This window comes from Scyliorhinus torazame, chromosome 16, assembly GCF_047496885.1.
Source record: "Scyliorhinus torazame isolate Kashiwa2021f chromosome 16, sScyTor2.1, whole genome shotgun sequence".
NCBI classification, from domain to species: Eukaryota; Metazoa; Chordata; class Chondrichthyes; order Carcharhiniformes; family Scyliorhinidae; genus Scyliorhinus; species Scyliorhinus torazame.
Genome location: NC_092722.1, coordinates 57487882 through 57508523, shown reverse-complemented (window position 1 = coordinate 57508523; position 20642 = coordinate 57487882). Strand labels below are relative to the sequence as shown.

General features: G+C 41.3%; 1 protein-coding gene across 24 annotated transcripts in view; it reads left to right on the top strand.

Annotated features, from left to right (window-relative positions):
- eif4g3b (eukaryotic translation initiation factor 4 gamma, 3b) overlaps positions 1 to 20642 on the top strand; it is a 480107-nt gene that overhangs the window by 351530 nt on the left and 107935 nt on the right. For all 24 annotated transcript variants that reach the window (XM_072478533.1, XM_072478532.1, XM_072478530.1 and 21 more), the window contains 2 exons: positions 812 to 958; positions 14891 to 15127. In XM_072478533.1, the coding sequence (XP_072334634.1) occupies positions 812 to 958; positions 14891 to 15127 (384 nt within the window). The remainder of the gene's footprint in view (positions 1 to 811; positions 959 to 14890; positions 15128 to 20642) is intronic.

Here is a 20642-nt window from a genome sequence, read left to right as displayed (position 1 = left end):
TCATGAAGCTTCAAAGTAGCTCGACATTGACCTATTGCAATCTATCCTATTGGGATACCCTGAGTACTGCAAACTCCTATGTTGGAAATTTTCCTATAATAGAATCATAGAATTAGAATCATATAATTTACAGTGCAGAAGGAGGCCATTTGGCCCATCTGGTCTGCACTGGCCCGTGGAAAGAGCATCGTACCCAAGCCCACACCTCCACCATATCCCTGTAACCCAGTAACCCCGCCCAATCTTTTTTGGACACTCAGGGCAATTCAGCATGGCCAATCCACCTGACCACATCTTTTGGACTGTGGGAGGAAACCGGAGCATCCGGGGGAAACCCACTCAGCCACAGGAAAACGTGCAGACTCAGACAGTGACCCAAGCCGGGAATCGAACCTGCGACCCTGGAGCCATGAAGCAACTGTGCTAACCACTGTGCTACCCTGCTGCCCACTAGATGAGAACTATTCAACAATAGATTGTTTTCTGCTAAGGACAGAAATGTTATTTGTAGTGTAACTCAAAGAGAAACATGATGTAGATTTGCACTGGACTGCCATTCACGTGAGCATCAAAGTAAAGCTGCTGAATGTTTCCACAAATTGCTGTATATCGGTTAGACTAAATCATTCACGCCCCAGTATGAGTCGTAATCTTTTTTAGAAAGAAGGATAGCATTTGGGCTTCCACTAATCTTGCATCGATAGCTGAATATAATGGTAGAAATTGATTACAGTTTTGACCTTGAAGTCATGTTTATAAAGGGTGTGAGACTGCCATATATTTATATGAAGATACTCATTTCTGTCCATAGCTGAAGGTCCCGATGTCAGATAAGCCAGGAGCCTCAGTAAATTTTCGCAAGCTGTTGCTAAATCGCTGTCAGAAAGAATTTGAAAAGGACAAAGCTGATGACGTTGTCAATGAGAAGAGGCAAAAAGAGATTGACGCAACTGCTAAAGTAAGGAGCCTTAACATACACTCATGGTGTCTCTGACATTGTTCTTTCTATATGGTGCTTGTGAATGGTTTAAACTCTTTTTTTGTAACTCCTTGATATCAGCATTCTGAGCTCGCAGAAATGATACATTCTGATGATATTCGAGTAAAGCTTGGACAAATCAGTGATTTTTTTAAATGTGCTGGAAGTACTTCACAGGTTTGGCAGCATCTTTGGAGACAAACAGTTAATGTTTCAGGTCAATAACCTTCTGTTAACTTTGGCAAATCTGTATCAGAAGCTTCCTTCAGTATTATCATTAAAACAATTTTATAATTTTCTGGTCAATCTCCTGAGAGAAGAAATGTGTTTTCATTTCTCCAACCTGTATTGAACTTGGATGCTGTTTATTATTCATTCATGGGATGTCTGTGTTGCTGTCAAGGTCAACATTTGTTGCCCATCCCTCATTTTCCTTGATGTATTCTGCCAGGTTGTCCATTTAAGTGACTTGTTTTGGATGACCAGGTGGCTTGGTGAAATGTTGTGTCAACACAACGAGGTGGTCCAAATGCAACTTCCTCATTTCCGTCATGTCACTCGAGGTTGATTAGCGATTAAACAGTGAGGAATAATACTTGCAATGAGAATCTGATCATTGGAAAGTAATTGAGATTTTGACTTCATGTTTTTGTGTAGTGGCTTGGTCTAGAATGGGTCCAGAGGTTGAGTTTAGTTAATCTGAATATCTGCAAATCTTCTGCTTTTGACTTGTTGTTTTCATGAAGCTTCAAAGTAGGATTGACCATTATTACAGACATACATTCGCAAGAAGCTCCGCTTTATTTGTTTCTCACTTTGTTGCACTGAAATCTTGGATTTCTTGTTGTTCTCTGAAGCAATAAATGCTGTGCAGGTCTTTGGATGCAAGACCCCTTGTCTATTACTGGTGGATTAAGCCATTTCTATTACCAATTTAAAAATATACCTCCAGTGTTAAATAATATTCAAGCTATATTTTTCTGGAAGTATTTTAATATCACCTGCTGTAAAGATTACCATACTGGTTAATATATAATATGATTCGAATGTTTCAGCTCTGTTGAATTTAAAACCATTGTCAAAGCACAGTCCTGAGTTTGCCATAAATGGCATCCCATGTTTTGTGTATTGATATGTTAGACCCATTGCTGCACTTACATTTCTATGGCTTTATCTTTCCAAATCAACTCACCTAAGGTGCAGATAGGGGAGACAGAGCTGGGTTACTACTGCGAAACAACTACATTGAATTGAAAGTGAACCAGAAACTGAACAGAACCAGTAAAGCAGCTTAGTTTGCTTTGAGGAATGAAAAGGGGGTATGGAGGGAAAGCGGGAGTGGGACACTGAATTTGCATGATCAGCCATGATCATATTGAATGGTGGTGCAGGCTCGAAGGGCCTACTCCACCTATTTTCTATGTTTCTTTTCTATGTTTCTATATGTGTGCTTTAATACATTAAAATAGTTCTCACCTGGGGGACGCATGTGGCGCAGTGGTTAGCACTGGGATTGCGGCGCTGAGGACCCAGGTTCGAATCCCAGCCCTGAGCCACTGTCCGTGTAGATTTGCACATTCTCCCCATGTCTGCATGGGTTTCACCCCCACAACCCAAAGATGTCAGGTTAGGTGGATTGGCCACGCTCAGTTCCCCTTAATTGGAAAAAAATAATAATAATTGGGTGCTCTAAATTTATTTTTTTTTTAAAAATATTCTGACCTAATTGACAGCAATTACTTAAATAATCACCTTGTATCTAAGGAGTCGTTTTCTTCACCTTCTAATTGGAATGGGTGGCACTGAGACCTGTAGCCTGCAGTTGGTGTGCCATGTGAGATCTTCAGAATACTTTCTGTACCAGAGGTTCAATTAAACAGGAAGTGCCTCCAGTTGCTGTAACCCAAGTTGAGAGTTCCTGAACTTGAGGAACAGCTGGACTCTGCTTGGCATACTAGTGGCTCAGTGTTTCCTGAACTGAGGGTTTCAGAAGGTAGTCACCCCATCGTCTTAGAGAGTTAAAAATAGCAAGTGGGTGACCATCTAGAAGAATAGGAAGAGCCAAGCAGTAGAGGAATTCTTTGCAAGTGTGAAACTCAAATCATTATTCAGCAGGAAATACCATTGAAGGTATTTGATCCCTGATGCCTGGGTAAAGGACATCACTGAGAGGTTGTTTGTGTGTATGTGTGTTGGCTGAGGAGGGTGTGGGATAGGGGGGTGGGGGGATGTGGAGGAGGAAGTGAAAGAGTTAGATGTTATGATCTATACCATATACATTGAGATGATCTTTGCATTGCTTACAGTGCTACACAGTGAGAAGATTAATGTGTGGCTAGACACTGCCAAGGCTTTGGATACCTTGGAAATTGAGATCAGTTCTGTGGAAGGAGGGACCTGTTCAAGATGGACGAGTTGTACCTGAACGGAGCTGGAATAAGTCCTTTCCAACAGATTAACTAGTGTTACTAGGGAGAGCTTAAACTAATGTGGCAGGGTATTGGGCACCAAGATGTAGTATTCAAAAGGGAAAAAGAGGTTCACAGAGTTGGGCGAGACACTAGTTATAATTAATACAGAATTGGTTGGCATCATAGGAAATACAAAGTTGTCTAGATTAAATTTGGAGTGCAAGGGTGTAAATGCAAAAAATTGTGGCTAATTGGGTTTGTGAGGTACAGGCACGAATAACCACATGAGAACATTAGGTCATGGCAATAATAGAAAAGTGACCTTTACAGGGAGGAAGGATTGGATGCTTCATGCTCAGAATGTTTCTTGCCCAATGAGGGAAGCATTGCTAATTTTGGAATGAAATGGGTCAATTAGAGGATGTCACAGTGGGGTGGGAAATCTCAATAATAATACAAAAATAGTGATGGTAGTATAAGGAACATTCAGGAAAGATGACAAAGACAAGGAGGGGCGATGGCTTTTACTTCCGCTACTAGAAAGAGTGAATGCTTTTGAAGGGTCAAAGACAAAATTTATTTGGTTGGGGTTAAGATGCAATGGAGGAACCATCACATTGGTGTATTTTTAGATTACCAAATTGTGGGTAGTAGGAAGAGAAACAAATTTGCAGAGAAATTACTGAGGTTAATTAACTATGCTTCAGATTGCTCTTTGTCCTTCTCCATAACTATTCTGAAACTCATGACACACCGCTTGACACTATGATCACTTTTTCTGAGATGTTTTCCCACAATGATATCCACCAGTTGACAGTTCACTTTTCAGGACACCACCTTCCTCATTACCAGAGGGGGGATATTTTGCAAATTGAGCAACGGTCTGACCCTTGTAAGTTGAGACTGGCAAGCAGAAAAGTAATAATTGACAAACTTCAAAGAGTAAATATTTTGGATACAGTTTCAGTACATTCCCAAAAGGGATGACAGGAGGGCAACCAAAGTCAGGACTCACTAGACATTGAAGATAGAGAGTAGAATGAATCAGAGAAGGCGGATGTATGATAGATAACAACAGCTTGGTAGTTCAAGTGAAAATTGAACTGAATATGAAAAGTGTGTGGGAGTGGAAAATGATTTCAGAGCAACGGAACTAAAATAGATGGTGATTAACATAAGGGAATCCTAAGGGTGGATACTGAATGAGATAAAAATAAAGAGGACCACTTAGAAAGGCTAGCCACATCTAAGGTGAATAAGTCCAGATGTATGATAAGGTTGGTGAGCTGCTGGCACAAATAACCACATGAGGACTGAATGTTGTGGTGATAATAGAAACACAACTTTTGAGGGAAATGATAGTAATTGTGGAGCTGCAACTGCAATTTTCATTCCCCCTTAGACACAAGGATAGAGCTGGAGTATTGCAAATGTTGCATTCTTGTTCAGAAAAGGGAGAGAAGGATAAATTTGGCAATTACAGTCACTCAATATAATATCTGAGGTGGAGAAGCTTTTAGAGACAGGAATTCGGGAGGAAAATAAAAGGTATTTGGATAAGCATGGACCTTTGTGAAGGGAAAATAGCGTTTGACTCATTTGATTTACATTTTTTGATGAAGTAATTGAGTGACTGAGAGCAGTACAGTTGATGTTTGCATATGGACTTTCAAAAGGAGTTTGATAAAGTGCCGCATAATAGGCTTTGATGTGTTGGGTGTTCTGGATCCGTGGAACACATACAGGCCACCAACACTTAAAATAGTGCAACACTATTTTATTAAGCTAGAAACTGTTGAACATACTTTCACTGTGGGTTAACACGATGTTAGATTAAACTAAAGACCTATGCCTGTCTGAACCAGTCTATGCACTCAGCACATGGTGAGGACCTGTGCTGTAAGCTGTAAGCTCTGTCTTAGTAGGAGGCTGCATCCCGAATGAGCGGGAACTCTGAAGCCCCCTGTCTTTATAGTCAGTGTGCTCTAACTGGTGATTGGCTGCGGTGTTGTGTGTGTTGATTGGTCTTGCTGTGTATCCCATCAGTGTGTGTGTATCTGCACCATGATATACTGGTGTATATCATGACAGGCTTGTTAGCAAAATTGAATCCCATGGGATAAAATGGGAAGTGGCAGCACGGTAGCACAGTGGTTAGCACTGTTGTTTCTCAGCGCCAGGGGCCCGGTTCGATTCCCTCTTGTGTCATTGTCTGTAAAGAGTCTGCACGTTCTCCCCATGTCTGCGTGGATTTCCTCCGGGTGCTCCCGTTTCCTCCCACAAGTCCCGAAAGACGTGCTTGTTAGGTGAATTGGACATTCTGAATTCATCCTCTGTGTACCGAACAGGTGTCGGGTACTAGGGGCTTTTCACAGTAACTTCATTGCAGTGTTAATGTAAGCCTACTTGTGACAATAATAAAGATTATTATTATGGATGCAATTTTTGCGAGGACGTAGCAACGTGGATGCAATTTTAGCTGAGCATCGACATGAGAATTGTGATAAATGGCCAATTTTCAGAAGGAGGTGCAGTGTGTTCAGTACTAAAACCACTTCTGTGTTTGCTATACACTAATAATTTGGACTTGTGAGTATGGGGCACAATTTCAGAATTTGCAAATGACACAACTTGGAGGAACAGTGGGGAAGATGGTAGAGTTCAAGAGAATAATGGTAGGCTGATAGAATAGACAAATAGGGTGGTTTTCTGTGAAGGAGCTAATGCAGACTTGATGGGTCTCATGGCTTCATCTGTGCAGTACTATTCTGTGATTAGCGTGTTGGTTGATGTTGGCTGAATCAGTTGAACTTCACAACTTAGTTCAGAAATTCTGCTATTAAAAGAGTATCCTTTCCAACTACGCCACTGACATTACACATCACCTGACAAGAGCTCAGCATTGAACATGCTCACCTAAAGGCTTTGGAGAGCATGGTGTTTGTCTCAAAACAAATATCAAAGTCTACCAGGCAGTGGTTCTCACATCACTACTCTATGGCTGTGAAAATCCACACGGTCACATAAAGCAACTAGATGCACTTCACCTTCGCTGCTTAAGGGGCTGTTTAGCACAGGGCTAAATTGCTGGCTTTGAAAGCAGACCAAGGCACGGTTCAATTCCCGTATCAGCCTCCCCGAACAGGCGCCGGAATGTGGCGACTAGGGGCTTTTCACAGTAACTTCATTTGAAGCCTACTTGTCACAATAAGCGATTTTCATTTCATTTCAAGATTGATCTGCAAGCCGAGTGGCAAGTCAAAATGTCAAACACCGAAGTTCTTGCAAGAGGCTGCATATCTGGTATTGAGAGCATGCTCATCAGAACTCAGTTTTGCTGGGTCAGTCATATGGTTTGTGCAAGAGAATTCCCACATGCTATAGGTGATATTCTATAGTCATCTGAATACCGGAACCTGCAACATAGGACATTCCAAACTCAGATACAAAGACATACTGAAAGCAAATCTCAGAACCTATAAGTTGGACCCCGCTACATGAGGAAAAACAACCTTGGACAGATTTAAATGGAGAAGTCTCTGTCATCAAACAACCTCAATATTTGAGGACAATCGAGTCTAGTTTCGACAGGCCAGGCGAGCTTCCTGCAAAGCCAGTACCTTCACCCACCTTCCCCAACAGTGACTATATGTACAATATTTGCAATTGGATCTGCAAATCTAAGATTTGGCTTAATATATGAGATGACCCCAGTCAAAATAGTGAACAATTAATCTCCTTGCTTGGAACAGTCATCCATCAAAGCAATGGGGGTATACACCATTCTGTGATTTGTAGCTGCTGTTAGATGAAATTGAAGGAAGATCTGATCACTAATATATATATATATATATATATAGCTGAAAAAGTCAACGCAGTTTTTATGGATTCCTGTTTATCAAACATTTGTTCTTCATTTTTTAAATGTTTTTTTATCCCATCATTAAAGTTACAAAGCCAACGTGCAGAGTGAACAGGGCAACCCCTTAATCCAGCTCATTATTTGCTCCAAGAACAATTCAAATTCAAATTGAAACCAATTCATGAGAATCCAGCTAAGAAGGTTGTGCAATGCTGGTCCGAGGAGACAGAAGAGCTCTTACGTGACTGCTTAGAGACAGTGGACTGGTCCATATTTAAGAACTCAGCGACCAATTTAAATGAGTATGCCACCACCGTCACAGACTTCATCAGCAAATGTGTGGACGACTGCGTGCCAAATAAAGCAGTACGTGCATTCCCCAACCGGAAACCATGGCTCAATCACGAGATTGACCCCCTACTGAAGGACAGAGCTGAGGCGTTCAAAACTGACGACCCTGACCTATACAAGAAATCCAGGTACGACCTCCGCAAAGCCATCCGAGCTGCCAAGAGAGAATATCAAACCAAACTAGAGTCACAGACAGACTCTCGGCGGATGTGGCAAGGACTAAACAACATAACGGGCTACAAAGCGAAGCCGAACAGTATCTCTGGCAGCAGCGCACCCCTCCCCGATGAACTCAATGCATTCTATGCTCGGTTGGAGCAGGTAACCAACAATCCGCTGTCGAGTGCCCCAGCAGCCCATAATTCACCCATACCCACCATCACAGCTTCCGAAGACAGATTGGCCTTCCTGAAAGTGGACACTCGGAAGGCGACGGGCCCGGACGGGATCCCTGGTCGTGCACTCAGAGCCTGCGCGGACCAGCTGGCAGAGGTATTCGCAGACATCTTTAACCTGTCCCTACTCCACTCCAAGGTCCCCACCTGCTTCAAGAAGACCACCATCATACCGGTACCGAAGAAGAACCAGGCAACGTGCCTCAATGACTACCGTACAGTGGCCCTGACTTCAGTCGTAATGAAGTGCTTCGAGAGGTTGATCATGAAGCGCATCACCTCCATACTTGATCCACTGCAATTCGCATACCGTTGCAACCGGTCCACATCAGATGCCGTTTCCCTGGCCCTACACTCATCCCTAGAGCATGTCGAAAACAAGGACTCCTACATCAGACTCCTATTTATTGACTACAGCTCCGCCTTCAACACCATAATCCCAGCCAAGCTCATATCAAAGCTCCAAAACCTAAGACTTGGCTCCCCACTCTGCAACTGGATCCTCGATTTTCTGACCAACAGACCACAATCAGTAAGAATGAACAACAACACCTCCTCCACAATAGTCCTCAACACCGGCGCCCCGCAAGGCTGCGTACTTAGCCCCCTACTCTACTCCCTGTGCACACACGACTGCGTGGTAAAACTTGGTTCCAACTCCATCTACAAGTTTGCTGACGATACAACCATAGTGGGCCGGATCTCGAATAATGACGAGTTCGAATACAGGAGGGAGATAGAGAACCTAGTGGAGTGGTGCAGCGACAACAATCTCTCCCTCAATGCCAGCAGAACTAAAGAGCTGGTCATTGACTTCAGGAAGCAAAGTACTGTACACATCCCTGTCAGCATCAAGGGGGCCGGGGTGGAGATGGTTAGCAGTTTCAAATTCCTAGGGGTACACATCTCCAAAAATCTGTCCTGGTCCACCCACGTCGACACTACCACCAAGAAAGCACAACAGCGCCTATACTTCCTCAGGAAACTAAGGAAATTCGGCATGTCCACGTTAACCCTTACCAACTTTTACAGATGCACCACAGAAAGCATCCTATCGGGCTGCATCACAGCCTGGTATGGCAACTGCTCAGCCCAGGACCGCAAGAAACTTCAGAGGGTCGTGAACACCGCCCAGTCCATCACACGGACCTGCCTCCCATCCATTGACTCCATCTACACCTCCCGCTGCTTGGGGAAAGCGGGCAGCATAATCAAAGATCCCTCCCACCCGGCTTACTCACTCTTCCAACTTCTTCCATCGGGCAGGAGGTACAGAAGTCTGAGAACACGTACGAACAGACTCAAAAACAGCTTCTTCCCCACTGTCACCAGACTCCTAAATGACCCTCTTATGGACTGACCTCATTAACACTACACCCTGTATGCTTCATCCGATGCCAGTGCTTATGTAGTTACATTGTATATGTTGTGTTGCCCTATTATGTATTTTCTTTTATTCCCATGTACTTAATGATCTGTTAAGCGGCTCGCAGAAAAATACTTTTCACTGTACCTCGGTACACGTGGCAATAAACAAATCCAATCCAATCCAATGGTCTCCACGAGAGACATACAAGATCCAAGCTGACAAGAAAAGGGATTGCACCTCATCTTGGGCTTGATCTTAGCCAAAAGGCCGAGAAGCGATACATTTGTTGTTGTTCATGAAAACAGGGAAAAAAAGTTGCTAGAAATTTAAATTGGTAGAATCAAGTGGCAAAGCTTCAAAATTCAGAAATTAACAAAACAGATGGTTGTAAAGGATTGTTTTTCTACACCTCCCGTTGCCTTGGGAAAGTGGACAGCATAATCAAAGACCCCCCCCCCAACCTGGCGTGCTCACTCTTCCAACTTGTTCCATCGGGCAGGAGGTACAGAAGTCTGAGAACACGCACTAACAGATTCAAAAACCGCTTCTTCCCCGCTGTTACCAGACTCCTGAATGACCCTCTTATGGACTGACCTGATTTCTTCACACATCTTCTGCTGAGTAGTACTACACTCCTGTATGCTTCACCTGATGCCCGTGTCTATGTATTTACATTGTGTATTTTATGTTTGCCCTATAATGTATTTTCTTTTCATGCAGGGAATAATCTGTCTGAGCTGCACGCAGAACAAATACTTTTCACTGTACCTCGGTACATATGACAATAAACCAATCCAATCCAATGAATTGGTATTGTAAAGGAATGTTCCTTCTGAAATTGCCAAATGGACTGATTTCGGTTAAAAGGAGATGGAATGCAACTTAGAAGTTGTACTTTTGAATGAGAAACAACTTTGGATGGCAATGGATTGGTACTATATCCACTTTTTCTAAATTAATTTTTATTAATTCATGGGATGTGGGCTTCGCTGTCTAAGCCAACATTCATTGCCCATGCCTAATTGCTCTTGAGCAGGTGGTGGTGAGCTGCCTTCTTGAACCACTGAAGGCAATGTGTGTAGGTACACCCCCAGTGCTGTTGGGGAGGGAGTTCCAGGATTTTGACCCAGCGACTTGGTTAATGATATCAGCTCAATCTGCTTGTCTTTCCTATTTCCATAGGTTTGCATGTTTTGGAATAAAGGGCACTAACACAAAACCTGTAGCACTCAAAGATATAATTAGAACTACAGGAATATTCTTTTACGCTACACTGACTATGATGCTTTCCAGATGCAATGGGTGACCAGGACAGTCTTGTCAAACTCTACACATTCCACAATGGTTTGTGCTGACCCATCTTCAAGACCATTGAACCCTAAATTGGTCTCATCCATCTAGGCTGCCAGAATCCAGCTTCACATATCAGGAAGACAAATCCCTCAGTTGCTGAGGGTGTGACACCTGCCGCATGCTAACAACTACTTGGAACTGAAGATAAGGGCCAATACAGGATGAGCCAGTTCAGAGTGCAGTAAAACCTTCCTGCACGTGTTCTGCCCCTCCCATACTCCACAAGATTTGGACTGTATACCAGCGTCATTCCAAGTAGCTCAACTACTTTTACTTACATTGCTTTCAGAGGTTTTTGAAGATCAGGTGGCAGAACAGAATATGGGACTCCTAAGATGCTCTTGTGAGCTGGCATACCAAACATTCATGCCATACTGAGACAAGTCACCACAGAGTTGGACTGGTCACATAGCCAGAATGCTTGATACTCATGGCAGTCAAAGGAAGCACGACAATGAGGGCTTCACTTAGGAGTTTTACTATCGACTTTGAGTCCAGGATAAAACTTGCCTTTGATCACTGCACCTGGCGCAATCAAATAAAAAATGGTGCAGCCTTCTTTGAAAGCAAGCACACATCAGAAGCAGAGCAAAAATACAAGGAGATGAAATTCCGAGTCAACAGCTCAGCCAAAACTCAAGTCATCTGTGGTATTTTGTCCTATTTGCAACAGAACCCACAGGGCTTCGCAGTCACCTGCATAGCCACCGCAACCCTATCAAATACTCCGGATGATGAATATGGTCATCTTCATCTCAAAGGGTGAACAAGAAAATGCTGCTATGAAACATTGCATTCGTCATTTTTGTGATTTGGACATCTTCAATCTGAGCACTGTAAATGTTCCAGTGGTATTGACACGAAGGAAAAATAATTTTGCACTCAACTTTGGTTTTATACCTGTGGTATTGACTTTGGCTCAGTGGCAGTATCTCGGAGTCAGAAGATTGCGTGTTCGAGCTCTACTTTCGGATTGTCTAGGCTGACACTTCAGTGCAGTACTGAGGTTGTGCTGCACAGGTCGGAGGTGCCATTTATCAGATGAAACATTTAAATCGAGCTGAAGGGAAGCAAAATATAGGCTCCACTCCAGAAACTATTTTCTTTTTTTAAATATAAATTCAGAGTACCCAATTCATTTTTTCCAATTAAGGGACAATTTAGTGTGGCCAATCCACCTACCCTGCACATCTTTGGGTTGTGGGGGCGAAACCCACGCAAACTCCACACGAACAGTGACCCAGAGCCGGGATCGAACCTGGGACCTCAGCGCCGTCAGACAGCAGTGCTAACCACTGAGTCACCCTGCTGCCCTCAGAAACTATTTTCTACGAACTGTTGCTACGGACATACAAACTAGGAGCAGAAGTCAGCGACTTAATCCTTTGAACTTGTCCTGCTATTCAATAAGATCATGCAAGATCTGATTTGTAACCTGTTCCTGAAACTTTGACCCCCTTTATCAAAGATGTATTTGCCCCGTCTTAAAAATATTCAAAGACTCTGCTTCCACCACCTTTTAGGAAAGGAGTTCTAAAGGCTAACTACCCTGAGAAAAAAAATGTTCTCCTCATCTTTGTCTTAAATGGGCAACCACGTATCTTTAAACACTGACCCCTAGTTCTAGATTCTCCCAAAAGAGGAAGTATCCTCTCCACATCAATCCTGTCATTATCCCTCAGGATCTTAACAGTTTTAATCAAATTGCTCTTCTAAACTCCAGTGGATACAAGCCTAACGTGTCCAGCCTTTCCTCAAAAGACAGCCTGCCCTGCCTTGTACTAGTCTGTGAACTGCCAAAATATTTAGATCCATCTTTAAATAAAAAGTAAAGTCACCATTGTCCCATGTGACCATAGGCTCCCCTTTGAGGGGGAGAGCTGACTGATGGCAATTTAACCTGAGGGATCACCACACCTCGGGCAAGGGGCAAGGTTGAGAAGGTGGGGCCTTCATGAAACCCTCAGCTGGTACGGGAATTGAACCCGTGCTATTGGCCTTGTTCTGTATCACAAACTAACTGTCCAGCCAATTTAACTAAGCAGGCCCCCATCCTTAAGAAAGGAGACAAATACTGTATGCAGTATAATATGAATACTGTACTCCGTACAATACAAGTACTGTAAGCAGTATGATACGAATCTTGAACGCAGATATGGTCTTACCAATGTCCTGTACAACTGAAGAATAATCTCCCTATTTTTGTATTCAATTCCCCTTGCAACGAACAACAACATTCTCCTAGCTTTCCTAATTATTTGCTCTACTTGCATACTAGCTTGTTTGTAATTCATGCACTGAGATAACCAGATCCCCCTGAATCTTGGAGCATTGCAATCTCTCGCCATTTAGATAATATGCTTTTTTTTTTTATTCCCCCTGCCAAAATGGACAATTTCACATTTGCTCACAATATACTCCATTTGCCAGATCTTTGCCCTCTCATTGTTCCTTTGTATCCTCCTTACGTCCTCTTCACAACTTAGTTTCTACCTATCTTTTTGTCATCGGCAAATTTAGCAACCATACCTTCAGTCCCTTCATCCAAGCTATTTATATAAGTTGCAAAAGATTGAGACCCAGCACTGATTACTGTGGCACACCACTCATTACATTCTGCCAACTAGAAAAAGGCCCATTTATACCTACTGTTTCCTTTTGGCAGCCAATATGTTACCTCCTGCACAGTGATCTTTTATTTTCCGCAATAACCTTTGATTCCTCAACAAGACTTTATAAAACTCCTCAACGACTCCCCCTCGGACTGATCTATTCCCTGTAAGAACACTATTCACGACGCCCTATGCTGCTCTTGCTCATGTATTTGCTTTGTTTGGCCCCTTGTTCCGCACTGTAACCAATCACTGTTTGTCAATGTACCATTTATCAATGTTCTCTGTTGATTATTCTTTTGTCTACTGTGTACGTTCCCTTGGCCGCAGGAAAATACTTTTCACTGTACTTCGGTACATGTGACAATAAATCAAATCAAATTCAAAGATTTTGGCACCTTATCAAATTTCTTCTGGCTATCTAAATACAGTACATCTACCGGTTCCCCTTTATCCACAGCACATGATACTTCTTCAAAAATCTCCAATAAATTAGTTAAACTTGAATTCCCTTTCATAAAACCATGTTAACTTTGTCCGATTGTCTTGATTTCTCTAAGTGCCCTGCTATAACGTCTTTAATAATAGATCCCCACATTTTCACGATATTAGGTGTTAAGCTAAACTGGTTTATAGTTTCCTGCTTTCTGTCTCCCCATTTGAATAAAGGAGTTTTCATTTGGTGTTTGTCAATCCTGGAGCTACCTTTATGTTTTATGATGTTAGATAATAGTGTTCCCCCTTATTGGTTCAATTTTGTTTTGAAAATAAATCCTGTTAAACTTGGTAATGGTTCAATTAATGTTTATTTTTGTTTTATCCGTTAATAATGTGCAGACATGGAAATCTGATCATCCATTGTAAAGATGATTTGCAGCTTCAATAGTGCCTACACTTTGTAAAATGCTACATTGAACTTGTGGTGTTCAAATGTCAGATGTATAAGTCAAATGTGTTTTTTAAACTTGTTCGGAAAAGTCTAATACTCAGGATTAAAGTACATGAGTTTTAAGTTTGGTGGCATAAATTTAGTAACGAATGCACTGTTGGCGAATTGCAGTTTGAATTACTAAATAGAAAAAATTGTGAATGCAATATTGTCAAATAAAGGAATAGGTCTGAACCGGAAAAAACAGGTCAAGCATCCATTATCTGAAAAACTTGGGACCGATTGCATTTTGGATTTAATTTAATTTCTGTTTTCGGATACAGCATAATGAACCAGGCCTATTTGCATTACAATGGCCGAAGCTTAGGCTAACTATAGTCTAAAGTAACGAAAATGGTTAGAAAGTAAGATGTACCACTGAATAATAAATTTAGGGTACCTCCAATAAGCTTCCGCTCGTGGCGCCATCTTCAATTCTGCTTTTAGGAAGGGGTTCACAGAGTAAGCAGTGCAATCAAAAATCACAAAGTGAACAGTGCAGATAACTTGGTTTTTGGATTTATGGATAAAGGATGAACTGTACCACTTTTTTTTGACTTGCCTCAGTGCGTGTGAATGTTTCTCAATAAATTTACATTTTTTATCTATAACCTTCCTTGTTTTCTACAGACTGAAGAGAAGTCCAGACTTCAAGATGAGCTAGAAGAATCCAAGGACAAAGCTCGTAGAAGATCCATTGGAAACATTAAATTTATTGGTGAACTGTTCAAACTTAAAATGCTGACTGAAGCCATTATGCATGACTGTGTTGTGAAACTACTAAAAAACCATGATGAGGAGTCATTAGAATGTTTATGCAGGCTATTGACCACAATCGGCAAGGACCTTGACTTTGAAAAAGCAAAAGTAAGTGGAAAAGAGTTGATTTATTTTGGTATTTTTGTGGTTTGATGGCATCATTGTCTTCAGTGGATTTGTCAATTGGGTATGTGTTTTAAAGGAGTTCTGCAGGGCAAGGTCATAATCATCCCTGGTATGAAGAGCTTGTCGTATGAGGAACGGTTGTGGACTCTGGGTCTGTACTCGTTGGAGTTTAGAAGGATAAGGGGGAATCTTATTGAAACTTACAGGGTACTGTGAGGCCTGGATAGAATGGACGTGGAGAGGATGTTTCCACTTGTAGGAGAATCTAGAAGCAGAGGACACAATCTCAGACTAAAGGGACAATCCTTTAAAACAGAGATGAGGAGGAATTTCTTCAGCCAGAGAGTGGTGGATCTGTGGAACGCATTGCGGCAGAAGGCTGTGGAGGCCACTTCACTGAGTGTCTTTAAGACAGAGATAGATAGGTTTTTGATCAATAAGGAGCTCAGAGGTTATGGGGAGAAGGCGGGAGAATGGGGATGAGAAAAATATCAGCCATGATTGAATGGCGGATTCGATGAGCTGAGTGGCCTAATTCTGCTCCTATGTCTTATGGTTTTACAACAAGGCTGAGCATTAAAGCAACATTTTACAGCTGGAAAAATGTTATTAAATGATGTAAACAATGTTCTGAATCGGAACATCACTATCCCCACATATCCAGGGTTGTTTGTTCAGACATGACTCTTTTAATGCCAAGCATTGACTGCCAATGGGAGAATTGTGCATCAGTGATTCACCCCAAATGTAACCGTAATTGAGATTGAACTCCCCTAGAGAGATTTACAAAATTTTTTTCATAAAAATTGAAAGATAAATTTTTGACAAGGCCATTCTAAGGGCTTTAACCTGGAGTGTTCTATGTTATGCTAATTTCAGGTAATGCGAGGGTGAGTCACTTTTTTTAAAGATACCACAACTGACTCACAAACTGGATTTTACAGTTTTGTTAGATAGCCATTTTGTGGAGTGCACTGGACATTTTTATTCTTTTGAGCTGCCCTCGTGTTTCAGTTAGTAAATGCAGCACCAGGATGGAACTGAATCATACAAGTCACAAAGCGCCAGGTTTAATTCTGGATCTCTCCCGAGTTAACAGAGAGAAATTCAACTCTGATCATGCTGGGCTATTTGTGCGGACACCTAATGAAAACAGAATTGGACTCCCGTGTTCTTGCATCACTCCTTTACAATGAAACAGCTATTGGCAATCATGAGCTCGGGTCAACATGGTCAAGACCACTTGAGCAAAGTTCTAAAAGTTACTTGGTGACCTGTACAACAGCATTGGCATTAAGGATTGAGATGGGAGAGGCATTGAGGTTTCATACCAGAATGGTTTCTGTTTATGGTGCTGATCTGAGCCAAGCTACGGGCGTAATTGTGATACAAAGTTGACCTAAGTGTCCTTTGGGTTAGGGAAGGTAAACCAAGTAGTTGGTGCACCTATATTGGGAGTGTGTGTGTGTGTAAATGCACGTAGGCTGAATTTTAACTTCACGCTCCTGCTGTAATGGTGTTCCTGAGTCTCTCCTGCGCAATCAGAGTAGTTCATCAAAATGTTTTGTTCAATTATAAAGAATCACCATTTTGGTAGAATACTGGAATCCTCGCAGCAGCTTTGGAATTAGAACCAGTCACTGTTTACAGCAATGTAAATAAAGAGGAGGCAATCAGTGAAAATTGGTAGGCACAAAAATACAGCATGAAAGTCAGTTTGTTATGCATAGAAATAATTCCTGGCCACGTGCAAAGTGCCGATGCTATTTATGATACTAATCAAATGTTAAGTAGCTCAGTGAAGCTACATGTACAGATACTTTTCATCTACCTTGGGAACTGTGCTGATGAATCTTTAATTTGTAATTTAGAAATGGCTTCTCATTGTCTGTCAGGCATGTAGTGTTGCAGTGTATTTTTAAACATGCGCACAATTTTCGAATCCATAGCTTCATGGTTGCTACTGAAGAAATCTGAGTGGGCCTTCACTTAAAAGGTGTGTCAAAACTCTGAAAGCAATGTAAAGTAAATTCCAGTCAGCCATTCAACCATCTCTTTTGTTGGTTGACATTGCTGTTTTTGATATATTTACAAAAAGAATACATGCTGGTGTGTTAAACAATTTATTGGCTAGTCTCTGTAGATGGACAAGGCTGACAGAGTTTCTTTGGGGTTAACAGTTGCTGCTTTTGTCTGAAAATATGCTGCGTCAGAGATACTTTTGGTTGTGGAGTGGATTTTTTTATTCATGGGATATGGCATTGCTGACGAGGTCAACCTTTGTGCTGAGCTACCTTCTAGAACAGCTGTTGTCTACTCATTGTAGGTACACCCACCAGAGTGTTAGGTGGAGAGTTCCATGGTTTTGTTCCAGTAATGCTAAGGGAATGGCAATACATTTTCAAATGAGTCGGGATGATGTGTGACTTGCAAGTGGTGGTGTTCCCATGCATCTGCTGCCATTGTTCTTCTAGGCCAGGCTTGTCCAATCTTATTGCTGGGGGGCAGCACATTTCGATTTTTTTTTTTTTTTTCTTCTCACTCATGGAGTCAAAGAGCAAATTTTGAAAGGGTAAGGCTTGGCACAACATCAAAAATGGATTGCATTTTAAAAAAATCAATATCAAAGCAATGAATTGATCATTTAAAAAAGTAATTGCAAAAATAATTATTAGAAAGTGCCAAACAGCAGAGTTAATCAATAAAAGTTTTTTAAATCTTTTTGCTTTAGAAGCAGATCTAGAGAGGGAGGCAGTCCAGGCCTGTCCTGATCATCGGGGAAGGGGTGGGGATTCAGGCCAAGGGAAGGAGTTGGGTTTAATTAACACTGACCTTGCATTCACCTCTGGTGGCACACACTCTGTGCTGGTCTGGTGGAAATCATACAAAAGGAGGGGAAGGAAATGGGTTGTCTTTCAGCCTGGGGTTTCCTCCTCTTGGTGGGCTTTATGGGTAGGTTTTTGGGAAAGAGGGGGCAGGGTGGGTGTGTGTGTGTGTGTGTGTGTGTTCGGCTCACTCACAGGATCTCGCAGTCACCCACTCACTCACCCAGGCCATCTGCTCAAGATTCTATCCCAAAAGAAGCCAAAAATGTAAAGATATGCAGTTTGCTGAATTGTGTTGCTAAGATCTTTGGGCCATAGATGCTGCAATTTAGAATCAAAATCTTAAGATGTAAAAAAGATAAATCCGTTTAGAAACTTGTTTAAATGAAGATTGCCGGTCAAGTCTTATGGATTGAAGGAGCTTTGAGATCTTGCTGCAATCTAAATTTTTGAATCAGTAAGGTCTTGAATTCCAGTGGGTTCCAGAATACTATTTTGTTTCTGGCATAAAAATCATCCTTCACTAAAATATACGTACAGAGCAGCCAAAAGTATTCCTCCCCTTAAACATTGAACAAATGCAAAATTCATTCTTGCTTTGGGCAAAATGTATTTTGTTGTCCAATGCTGATGAAATATTTTCATGCTTTTGTTTTATACATCTGTAATCTATAAGATTGCCCGTAGCATGTACCACGGGTTAAATTCCAGCCAAATGTTTTCCAAGTAGAATGTATGACTGTAGAAACCAGTACAGCAAGAATCCCATGAATGACTTTCACACTGGTATGGTATCTCATCAGTTTAGTGTTTACATGTTAACTTGATAAAAAAGCAGCTTCCTTTCATCAGATATTGGGTTGTATTATTTTAGTGTTGAATTCTTAGTAATTCAAATTCCTACTCTCAGTTCATTTTTTAATAATTGATATATATTTCACTGGTTATTAAAGAATCAGCAACTTTCTCATTCTGTTCCTTTGGACTTTGGAACACTTTAATTCCTTCTTCTAAATTTGAAGATAATGAACTAATATTGATAAGGTTTCAAGCGTCCGTGTGGAATTTGCACATTCTCCCTGGGTCTGCATGGGTCTCAGCATCACAACCCAAAAGGATGTGCAGGGTAGGTGAATTGACCACACTAAATTGCTCCTTAATGGGGAAACAAAAGAATTGGGCACTCAATAAGGTTTCAGGTAACTTAAAAAGTCTCAGCTGTTGGAGATTTTCAGCTTCATGTGACAGTCACATCCAGATGTGATGTAGTTTTCCTCCTATTCCAGTAAAGCTAAAGCACCCACAATGTACCGGGGAAAGCATATCATAGGCAGAAAATTTGCAAATAATGGTGCGGTACAAGTTTCAGGAAAGTGCAGTCTAAGCTGTCAAATAAAAAATTGAGCTAACGCTTTTTATTCCATTGACAATACCACTGGAGAAAAATGGAAATAAGTACGATCTGATAGCCATTATGGAGACACGGGCTATAAGATGACATAATTTGGACCTGAATATTGAAGGGTATGTGACATTTAAAAAGGACAGGGAGTTAGAAAAAGATGGAGGTGTGGGTGTTAATTAATTATGGTATTCGCACATTAGAGAGGGATGACCAAAATTCAGGAAACCAAGATGAAGCGGTTTCGGTTGAGGTGAGAAATGATAAAGAAGACATTCGGTGGGAATGATATACAGGCCCACAAATTGTACCTACACGGTAGGACGGTGTAAAGGAAGAAACAGTGGGAACTTGTCAGCGATAATCATGAGGGATTTTAATCTACATATAGACTGGAAAAAATAGGTGGGCAAGAGTCACGTAGTTAATTCATAGAATATTTTTGAGATAGTTTCTTAGAACAGCACATTCTAGTGCCAACGAGAGAACAGGCTATACTAGATAAGATAGAATTAATTGATAACCTCAGAGTAAAGGCACCCTTAAGTTGCAGTGATCATATATGATTGAATTTTACATTCACTTTGTAGGAGAGAAGAGTGGGTCCAAGACTAGGAGAGCAATTATGAGGCATGAAAACAGCTAGCTAACGTGAACTGGCAGATGAGGTTAAGGAATAGGTCAATAGAGATGCAGTGACAGACATTTAAAGGGATATTTCAGAATACAGAGTAGATACGTTTCCATTACAAAGAAAAATTTCAAGGAGAAGGACCCACTGTTAACTAAAAAGTTAAGAACAGTGTCAGATTTAAAGAAAAATGTATAATTGCACAAAGACAGTTAGAAGACTCATAATATGAAGAATGACAAAAGATTAATAAGGAAGAAAAATTAGAGTAAGACATAAAGAGTTTCGATAGATATTTAAATAAGAAAGTATAACATTCAAAAAGAAACTGCAGGTCAATTAGCTTAACATCTGTCACAGGGAAAATGTTAAAAACGATTATTAAAGATGCACTTGGAAAAATTCAAAGCAATCAGGCAGAGTCAACATGATTTCCTGACAGGAAAATGATGTTGACATTTCTTTGAAAGAGTCGCACGCTATGGATAAAGAGGAACCGGTGGATGTACTGTACTTAGATTTCCAGTAGATAAGGTGCCACATCAAAGGTTATTGCAGAAAGTTTTTTAAATTAAAGTACCAAATTCATTTTTTTCCAATTAAGAGCCGATTTGGCGTGGCCAATTCACCTACCCTGCG